The sequence below is a fragment of the Olea europaea genome, chromosome 10 (genome assembly GCF_002742605.1).
Source record: "Olea europaea var. sylvestris chromosome 10, O_europaea_v1, whole genome shotgun sequence".
NCBI classification, from domain to species: domain Eukaryota; kingdom Viridiplantae; phylum Streptophyta; class Magnoliopsida; order Lamiales; family Oleaceae; genus Olea; species Olea europaea.
The window spans coordinates 7,069,758-7,080,653 of record NC_036246.1 but is presented as its reverse complement, the minus strand read 5'-3'; the positions used below and the strand labels follow the sequence as shown (position 1 = coordinate 7,080,653).

Sequence of the window (10,896 nt, the reverse complement as noted above, 5' to 3'; positions counted from 1 at the left end):
CTCGATGATCTGTCACGGGTATTGTATATTTCTTGGAAGTTCATTAATTTCCTGGAAAACTAAGAAGCAAACTACGATATCACGATCTAGCGCAGAAGCTGAGTATCGATCTATGGCTGCAACTTGTTGTGAGATTACTTGGTTGAAATACATCCTACAAGATTTGGACATCCAACACTCACATCCTGCCAATCTATATTGTGACAATCAAGCGGCACTACATATTGCTTCAAATCCAGTTTTTCACGAGCGAACAAAACATATAGAAATTGATTGTCATCTTGTATGGGAGAAGGTTCAAGAAGGAATGGTCAAAATGACTCATATATCCACATCACATCAGCCAGCTGACGTCTTTACAAAGCCGTTGAGTTCTTCACATTTTTCGACTTTACTTGGCAAGTTAGGAATTATCAACATATATTCCAAACTTGAGGGGGAGTGTCAAAGAATTAAAAGTGAATCAAGGCACAAAGTCAGGAATGCCCTTCAATCATCTCAGTCAACCACCATCAATTGTTGTTAATGTATTCTCCATATATACATGAGTATGAATAGGCAATGACAATGTATATGCTTTGTTTTAGGACCTAAATTGATTCTCGTATGATGTATATATATACTTTATTATTTCTCAATGAAATACACAAGAATTATTTTCCTTTTCAATTTAATTTTGCAATTAAGCTCAAAATTTTAAGGTGTTGTACCTTAAATTCAGTTTATTGAAAATTTCTGAACAAAGTTGGGATGTTTGTAGCAGTCAAATCGATATTGATGATATTCAAATACGAATCCATTACTTATTGGCTTTAGGTAAAATCATTTTTCTGAAACACTAATATATTGTTGGACCAAATCAATTTTTGAATCCATGTTCTTCACTTGTTGTGTCTACTGAGGATTTACTTATGTTTATCGAGTGGGAGAGTTATATGGGTGACATTTTCCTTGAATTAAGATTAAGGTTTGTTTCACAAAACTTCTACTTTTATTTTTTATTTTTTGTAGAAAAGTTTATTTAGGAAGCTACGTTAGACAAACTTTCTCTGAAAACTTCGTTAGAGAGATAAAATATTTCTAGAAAATTATTCAAAGTTATTCTAAAGTAGTTTCTTAATTTCAAAAGCAATTTTTAGCTTTAGAAAAGTCCCACCAAATGGGCTGTCTTTTTGTAGAAAGTTGATTTTTAACTTACAGAAAATAACACTTTAGTTCTCGACTCAGCTTCAAGTAATGAAAGCTCCAATTCTTTGTTGATTCATGGTGCAATCCTCGCATGTGCTCTTTACTTTACACAGGGCTTGTTTGAACCAATTTTTTATTTTATTTTTTTAATTGTATTTTGCAATAGTGTTATGATGAAGAGAACGTATAGTTAAAAAATAAGAAAGGGTTTTAGGTTTACGTTTAATATTTCACTACAATATTAAAACATATAGCTAACTAAGATATTAGCCAAGAGAGATATGCAGAGTGCTCCTTTGCCTTCCTCGAGAAATCATAAGGGCTACGTGACAATTTTATTATAAAGAAAAATTGGAATCCTCTCGTTCAATTTTAATAGTTGTGAATCAATTTTCTAACAAAGCAACATGTTGATAACCAAAAATACAAAATTTCCTAAATTTTATATTGTATATTTTTCTTTCTTTCTTGATCATGTTTGATTTTACTCTGTTATATGATAAGTACGTTTTACATACTTATTTAGGTCACAAAATATAGATAATTGTTGATAGATATGTTGAATATGGCTTAGTTCTATATAAATTATGTTTTGTAGAACATAGATGAATATGGTGGAATTTAGGAAAAGAAGTGAATAAAAAGGCTAAAATGGAAGAAAATTAAAGATCAAGAACCAAAGTCCCGGAAGGAGAAACGAATATGTGAAATAGTCGAAAACCAATTTGGCGAGAATATGAAGTATTGGAAGAAGAAGTGAGAAAAGAGGTCAAAAAAGAAAAACGGAGTTCAGGAACCAAAATGTAAAGAATGAATTTTCACTTGAAATATGCTATAGCATAGTTATATTCTCCATGCGGTCATATGTTGTGATTCATGGAGTTCCAAGGCTAAATTTCATTGAACCATGTTATAGCATGCGATTGTACTATGCTTTGGCATTGTACATTTTCAGAGGAAAAATTCTGGTCTCTTTATATGACTCAAACTCTTATGGAAACAAGATTTATGACGTCTTTTAAAGACTTAGTGCAGTCCATAAGAAGTTAACCACACATTACTGCACATTCTAAGAAGCATAGTTATTAGACCCGATGGTTGACCCGAGAAAGTCATAGGGTCACCGGGTCAGTGGTTGAACCGGTGGGTCATTGTTAGATCATAATTTTAATTAAAATATATTTTTTAATTTTTTCTTTCTAAATCTAGATATATATGTTTGGCTTGCTTGTCACATGGAGTTTCACCAGCTTCCTCGATTGTGAAGGATGAAGATTTTCATGTAGGAACCCAATGTTCGAATCATCCTCTTTGCAAGTTGGAAAAAGGGATTTTACTTTGTACTTTGTAAATTGAAATATATATATATATATATTTGCTACATATTATAGACTAAAGGACGGCAAGGACATGACATTCCAAGGAAGAGGCCTGGGTTCGAATTAGCTTCTTTCCAATTTGATTAAAAAAAATAAATTTACAATTTACTTGGGTGACCAGCCGTTTCAAACATTGAACCAGATCTGTTACCTCTTAAACACGTCCGGTTCAAGTGGATTTTGAACGGTTTAACCCGATTCCTTTGTTTGTTTTTTTAATTAATGAACTCCGACCGGACCACTATCCGGTTCGACGGTTCTGGTCCTAACCAAATAGTCCGGTACGATTTTGATAACTATGCTAAGAAGTTTTAGAGTCTAGAAGGAGGTAAGAAACATGAATATCGATTCCAAGACTTAAAAATTCAATTCGGTGCTTTCGATTTTTCAATATTTCTTTTATTTTCTTTTTCGTAACATGCTGGGCTAGATTTTATTTTTTTGCCCCCCCTCCCCCCACCATTATTTCTCATTAAATTAAATTAAATTATTCTCTCTCCTATTTTTAACCACACAATCTTTAATAAAATAATATTACACGTAAACCAAAAGTTTTTCTTTTCTTTTCAACCACTCATTTTTCAAAAATAACACTATTCAAAAACATTATAATCTTCAAATAATGGGCTCAAACGGGGGCTTTATGGTGCCAGGAGAACGATGAACAATGTAATATGAGTTTTTAATATTTAGTTTCACATATTTGTTATTGAAAACACGTTTTTGGATATTGAATGATTTATATGATTTTCTTTTCTACACAATTATTATGCACGGTAGTTGTGTGAACATGGTGACTTATTTTATGCATTCAAAAGAAAGGAAATAGGCTCGACATAATGTTTGTAGCAATCAAATCGATATTGATGATATTCAAATACGAATCCATTACTTATTTGCTTTAGGTAAAATCATTTTCTGGAACACTAATATATTGTTGGACCAAGTCAATTTCTGAATCAATTTTCTTCACTTTTTGTGGCTACCGAGGATTTACTTATGTTTATCTAGTGGGAGAGTTATACGGGTGACATTTTCCTTGAATTAAGATTAAGGTTTGTTTCACAAAACTTCTACTTTTATTTTCTATTTTTTGTAAAAAAGTTTATTAAGAAAGTTACGTTAGACAATCTTTCTCTGAAAACTTCATTAGCGAAATAAAATACTTCTATAAAATTATTCAAGATATTCAAAAGTAACTTCTTAATCTCATAAGCAATTTTTAACTTTTAAAAAGTCCTACCAATTGGGCCATCTTTTTGTAGAAAATTGATTTTTAACTTTTAGAAAATAGCACTTTAGTTCTCGACTTTGCTACGAGTAATGAAAACTCCAATTCTTTGTTGGTTCATGGTGCAATCATCGCATGTCAAATTTTATCAAACATCATGTTAAATTTTATAAGCAGTTTTCCCCTTCTAACTCAAGACGGTACCTCAAAAATTTAAAGTCAGACGTGTTTCTGCATACTATCACGGTCCTCTAAGATCTCAAACCAATTTATTTATTTATTTTTAAATTGCATTTTGCTATGGTGTTATGATGAAAAAAACATATAGTTCAAAAATAAGAATAAGTTTTATGTTTACGTTTACATTTAATATTATTTTATTGAAAATATATGGTTGAAATGATGTCAAATCATTATTGAAAAATCAAAAATGTATTTTGATGGAAACTAATGAACTCGGACCGGACCACTGTCCAGGTCCTTTGTTTGTTTGTATCTTGATTGCTTCCTTTGTTTGTTTGTCTAACTAATGAACTCGGAGTGGACCACCATCTGATTTGACGATTTCTGGTTCGAACTGGACGGTCTGGTCCGATTTTAATAAATATGCTAAGAAGTTTTAGAGTACAGAAGGAGGCAAGAAACATGAAGATCGATTCCAAGACTCAAAAATTCAATTCGGTGCTTTCGATTTTTCTTTTCTTTTCTTTGTCGTAACATGCTGGGCTAGATTTTTTTCCCTTATTTTTTTTATTTTTTTTTTTTTGGCGCCAGGAGAACGATGAACAATGTAATATTAGGGCTGGGCAAATCTCCCGAACCGAACCGAACCGATTGAACCGAACCGATTGAACCGAACCGAACCGAACCGAACCCGACGATTCTTGTCAAATTAAATACCGGAACGGGTATCTGAATTGAGAACCGACGGGTACTGTTCGATTCTCGATTTTAGACCAAGAACCGAAGAACCGAATCTTTCTAATTTTTTTTATATTGAGTAAATCAAATTATTTTAAGTTTAATTTTAATTTTTTCTAAACAAATTAAAAAATTAACGATTTCTAAATCCAAATTTTTGGCCCAATAATTTGTTTCATTTCTAATTTTTTAATTTTTTGTCTAATTACCCATTTTATTGTTTCATTTCTTAGCCAAGCAAGATCAAATCCACTAAATAACTCTAAACACCAACACTAAAGTGCATAACGTTGTCTCGACTCTCGCAGCCTCGCTAATATTCCAAAACCTATACAATCATCGACTGATACTGTGACCTTCGCCAACCGAAGCTTTGATCGTAGCGATCGTTTGAATAAGGTAGTTTACTAGTCTCTGAAATTTCAAAACCATTGAATGTATAATTAGTTGTATTTATATAATGTTGTTATAAATATTAAAAAATTTAATTATAGTACAGAACCGAACGGAACGGAACCGAACCCGAACGGTTCCATAATTAAATTTGGACCCGACGGTTCCATTTACTAGATAGCCGAAAAGTTTGGTTCGATTTGGTTCTCTTTAGAACCGAACCGAACCGAACCAACCCACGCCCACCCCTATGTAATATAAGTTTTTAATATTTGTTTCGCATATTTGATATTGAAAACATTGTTTTGGATATTGAATGATTTATATGATTTTCTTTTCTACACAATTATTATGCACAGTAGTTGTATGAATGTGGTGACTTAGTTTATGCATTCAAAAGAAAGGAAATAGGCTCGACATAATGTAAATCGCCATAGGATTCGATATGGGATATAAATATACTGTTATGACTTATGTGAATCTTTATGTATCAATAAGAATTCTTACATTCTTGTATATTCTCATCCGTTATAGAAATATAGTTAGATCATATGCGAGAGTAAGTTTAAAATTACTCAAGAGATAATTTTGAATAAGATAGGATCATTTATTCTTCATATTTCAACCATATTGTCAAAGTGCGGAATTAAAGTTAAAATGATTATTACATGAGAATTCAGGATATCCTAGTGCATTTGTTATTCATTAGATCACATCAATTTTTATTTAGTATAATTTACATTTAGATAGTTAAATTTATTCATAATTGCATAAGTAGCTTATTTTATTTATAATTTTGTCAGAAACAAACACTCTTATTATTCTTGTTTCGGTTAAGATTACGATAATTAAAATCGAACTAAATCAATTTATGTGGAACGATAGTTGGACTCACATAAACTTTATTACTTGTTAACAAATCATATGGTTTTAAATCGAACAATATTATTATATTTTAGATAAAATTTTATTGTATGGTCCATTTATTGGAAGCGAAAACTTTTCATCGGGATAATATAATTCATCATCCCCATACGTTGTCAAATTTTCTGCCTTTTAAATTACTACGTATTCAACTTTGATGCGCCTTGAGATTGCAAATGATTTATTTATAATAATAATAATAATAATTTGAATATTATGTCCAATTGAAAATAAGACTTCTTTTATACATTCCAACAAAACTAAAACTTACATTCCAACAAAACTAAAACTTTGTGCAAGCATAGAGTTTGCATTTGGAAAAAAAAAATATCGATATATTTCCACTTAAAATCATAAGATCGAGATGAAATATGAGATTATTAAGAATGATCATGACATCCTTATACATCATATTTTCAATTTGATTGCATAATTTTCACTATAATTTAAATAAATGTAAAGCTGCGAACATGTTATCCCCTTACAAATTCAAAGAAAATAACGATGTACATTTGTTAGCAACGCCACCTAAGTTTGAGTTGCAACCTCAGGCTAAATAACATGTTAAGATATAACAATACAAACAATAATATTAAATAATAAAATCTAATGCTATTTTCCTCCCAAAGATATTTTCGATTGCATCCAATTTTGAATACTGTCTTGTTCGACATGTTGTCTTCTTACTTATTAGTGACATTGCCCACCAGTTTATCTTCCCATGTCCCTTTCTTTTTTTCTCGTTCTCATTTATCCTCTTTGTCAATGCATTTAGGATAAAAACACATTTTATAATTCAAATCTTATACCCAGCAATAATGGAATCGGAAGAGCCACTGCTTGAAGAAAACAGGGAATGCAAAAGCGTATTGAGTACATGGGGTGCGTTTGCAAAAGAGCTGAATCGGGTGAGTAACCTAGCATTTCCGATGATGGTGGTGACACTTTCTCAGTACATGTTGCGGGTTGTGGCGATGATGATGTTGGGACATCTTGGGGAACTTGAATTATCAAGCGCTTCAATTGCTACTTCTTTTACTAATGTAACTGGATTCAGCGTCATTGTAAGATAATTTTTTTTGTAACAACTTTTGATTCCGACCATGATGGCTACAAGCATATGTTTGAATAGTTTAGTGACTTGTAATAAATTGTTGAGTACTTGAATTCATTAGATTCAAATCCACCCGCAGCGAATGATGTTTCTCAGGTATATTGTGAGTTTACAGTCTTGAAAATTGGTGTTTAAGGATACTGCAAGCTTCAGTTTTACTCTACAGGGAATGTTGGTCTGCTGACTAATTTACTTTGATTTTAAGGCCTTTAGCTTCTGTTCTTTAGCACTTTTTTGTGCTCAGGATTTGATATCGTTTGTTCTAGGATTGACCGACACGAGTAGTATTCTTTTGCTGGGGGAAACTGGGCGATGAAATGTTTCACATGATAAGAATCCTTACCAACTATTGTAGCAACAATTGAACACTTTGTTTGCTATGAAACCTGTTCAGTTGAACCATCAATCTACGTGTAGATTTCTTCAGAAACCAGAGATAAAATCTAACTAGAATCTCTTTTTAGAGGCCACTAGTACTAGATTCTGAAATTTAAATCTTAAGCCTGCTCCTAATTACAGAATAGGAATATTTAGTCAGAGGTGCAGATTAACTTTGATAATGCTAAAAATAGTTTTTCTTACTCAATTCACAAATTATATAATATCCTCACAGCCAATTAAATATTGAATCTTTCTTGCAGTTTGGCATGGCTTGTGCTTTGGAGACTCTGTGTGGACAGGCATACGGAGCAGAGCAATATATCAGAGTTGGAACTTTTACTTATGGTTCTATAATATGTCTCTTACTGGTGTGTTTACCAATATCTGTATTATGGATATATACGGACAAGCTGTTAATATTGATTGGCCAAGACCCTTTAATCTCAGCCGAAGCTGGCAAATTCTCAATGTGGCTCATCCCTTCACTGTTTCCTTATGCTATTCTTCAGTCTCTGGTTCGCTACTTGCAGACTCAGAGTTTGATTCTTCCAATGTTATGGAGTTCACTAGCATCTCTATGCTTCCATTTACCACTTTGCTGGGCTCTAATATTGAAGTTGAAGCTAGGAAATGCTGGAGCATCCCTTTCTATTTGTTTATCGTATGTGTTGAATGTGATTTTACTTGGTCTTTATGTGAAATATTCTTCAGTGTGTAAGAAAACCCATGCTTCATTCTCAAAGGATGTTTTCTTGACTATGAGGGAATTCTTCCAATACGCAATCCCTTCTGCTGTGATGGTTTGGTAATTTCCGTCATCTTCAAACTTTAGAAAACTCAGACCATTTTGCACGTTTTACCTTATTGTCTTATGAACCTTATTAAGTTCCTGTTATTTTGCAATTCAATTGTGTGTAGTTTGGAGTGGTGGTCATTTGAGGTAGTGATACTGCTTGGTGGACTGTTGCCAAATCCAGAGCTGGAGACATCTGTGCTGTCAGTATGGTATGCCTATTTCCTGTACATTTTAGGCATGTTTGTTAAGGTGGATCGGATAGTACTAAACATTATTAAAATAAAAAATGAAGTTTAAATCTTGTCAATTATATTGTCCGGTACGAAACATATTCTTGTTGTTTACAAATTTTAATGTATGTTTAATTTTTTGTTCACTTTTCTCTGTGGGCAGCTTGACAATTACTTCATTGCACTATCTGGTGCAGTATTCTATTGGTGCTGCTGCAAGGTTTGATCTTAATCTCTTTACTCTTAACATAACTATGATCTGAATCTCGATCATAACCAGATAATTATGTATGCACAGAAAACAAGATTACTAATATTTTCTTGTAGTACTCGTGTATCGAATGAACTTGGAGCGGGGAAACCAGGGGCAGCTCGGGTTGCTGTCCTTGCCGTGCTGGTTCTGTCAGTCTCAGAGTTCGTTATAGCAAGCACCATTATATTCTTTTGCCGTTATATATTGGGATATGCATTTAGCAACGAAATGGATGTCGTGAATTACGTCAAAGACATGACTCCTTTTTTTTGCGTCTCCATCATCATGGATAGCCTACAAGCAGTTCTTTCTGGTAATCTTTCCCAGGTTTCTTTATTTAGTTCGAGAATTTATAGTGTGCTTCTGAGATAGTAGCTCTGAAAATTTCAATTTATCTCTTCTATAAAAAGTACAAAGGAACAAGAGAATTTTCCCTTACGGGTCTCTCATCTGGCAAGTCATTTCTTGTTTGCTGCAGGAGTAGCTAGAGGTTGCGGGTGGCAGCATATTGGGGCCTACGTCAATCTTGGAGCATATTACATTGTTGGAATTCCCGTGGCGTTACTCCTAGGTTTTGTTTTGCACTTTAAAGGGGAAGGTCTTTGGAGCGGATTGGTAGCTGGTGCAACAGTGCAATCTCTCTTGCTTGCTCTTATAACATGTCTCACAAATTGGGAAAAACAGGTTTCATTCAAATGTCCATTCTTCTAATGAAGTTGTTTGTATCTGTCATTGCTACTCTTTTGACTTCTGGAAACACTTACCTTGACATGTTTAGTGCTGGCAAAAAAACCCGTCGCTCCCCGAATGGGGCAAAAAAACTTGCCCCACGTGGGGCGGGGCGGGACGGGGCATCAAGCAATATTCTGGTAGTTGCTCAGAGAGAATGATCCGTGCGCCCTTTGAGAGAGGAAAGCCAGGAGGGCAAAGTATATATATATATATATATATATATATTTTTTTTTTTTTTTTATTTCTAAATAATTCACCAGTTAAAAAACTCATTTTGAATTTGTATTTTATTATCTAATAATAACATAACTTGAAACTTTGAAAATGTAAAATAAATAAATAAATAAATAAACTAGACAACAAATGGGGCAAAAAGTTGCCCTAAGGGGACGGGAATTGGGCAAGACAGGGTGAGGTGAGGGCCCCACGCTGTTGCCATCCCTAGATATGTTTAATGAGGTGGATTAGTCTGAACAGAATAATATTAAATAAGAAATGGTTAAAAGTTTGTCCAATGCACTTGACGATAAACATGTATAGTTTTCTTCCTCAGAACCTTTCTAGGGAAAAGTCGCAGCAATAACAGAAAATTATTGCCGCTGTGCAGAGTTGGTGTGTAGGTCGACTAATTTTTCTTATAAATAGGGAATTATCAATAGGGTTTATTTCGTCATCAAAAAAAGAAATGGAGGTTAGAGAAAATAACGTGTGATGCTTTTCTCTTAAAAATTTCTTTTAATCATAATGAATTAATGCAATGGTGGAGGAAGACATAGTCTCACATTAAGGTGAACATCTATAAATTTTGCATGTTCTTATATGTCTATTTTCTTTTTGCAATATTTTTGCTCTTAGTGATATAGAATTAGAGTTTCTAATTCTCAACACGGATACTGCAGGCAACGGAAGCGAGAGGGAGAATATTTGACGGAAAAATTCCAACTCATGACGAACTCATATGAGAGAATGACGAACCTAGAGAATCATGATTTCCTTATAGAATAGTATTTCAGGGAGCATTACATTTATATTAGGAAGATCCTTCGAATAACCATTGTTGATCAAAGTGTCAAGAATTTTGGACCAGAGACTCTGCACACGGAGAATTGCAAGCTCGATAGGTGAAGCATCGCTTTGCAAACGAGACATACCAAGTGGACATTGTTTTCTTGATTCAAACGCGTCCTAACAAAAAATACGGATGTGCCTCAGTATAATTTCTTCTTGCAGTATCCTATATAACTTGATTGCAAGATCACTCAAGTATTCATAACAAAATGGGGATATGTATTAAACATCGTTGCATGATTCATTTTTATCTCCCATACTGTTGATATTCTTGTGCTTACTGATA

General features: G+C 33.3%; 1 protein-coding gene across 1 annotated transcript; it reads left to right on the top strand.

The window, feature by feature from the left end:
- The first annotated feature begins 6,718 nt into the window (after window positions 1-6,718).
- LOC111401063 (protein DETOXIFICATION 2-like) lies at window positions 6,719-10,896 on the top strand. Its single transcript, XM_023028604.1, has 7 exons — window positions 6,719-7,100; window positions 7,792-8,336; window positions 8,450-8,536; window positions 8,721-8,777; window positions 8,885-9,123; window positions 9,289-9,494; window positions 10,442-10,896. The coding sequence occupies exons 1-7, from the start codon at window positions 6,855-6,857 to the stop codon at window positions 10,502-10,504; spliced, it is 1,443 nt and encodes a 480-aa protein (XP_022884372.1). The 5' UTR covers window positions 6,719-6,854; the 3' UTR covers window positions 10,505-10,896.

Excerpts from the sequence above, each read along its gene's own strand:
- LOC111401063 (XM_023028604.1), top strand. The coding sequence starts at position 6,855 with ATGGAATCGGAAGAGCCACTGCTTGAAGAAAACAGGGAATGCAAAAGC. Across the intron at positions 7,101-7,791 it reads TAACTGGATTCAGCGTCATT|TTTGGCATGGCTTGTGCTTT; the intron begins GTAAGATAATTT and ends TCTTTCTTGCAG. Across the intron at positions 8,778-8,884 it reads TCTATTGGTGCTGCTGCAAG|TACTCGTGTATCGAATGAAC; the intron begins GTTTGATCTTAA and ends ATTTTCTTGTAG.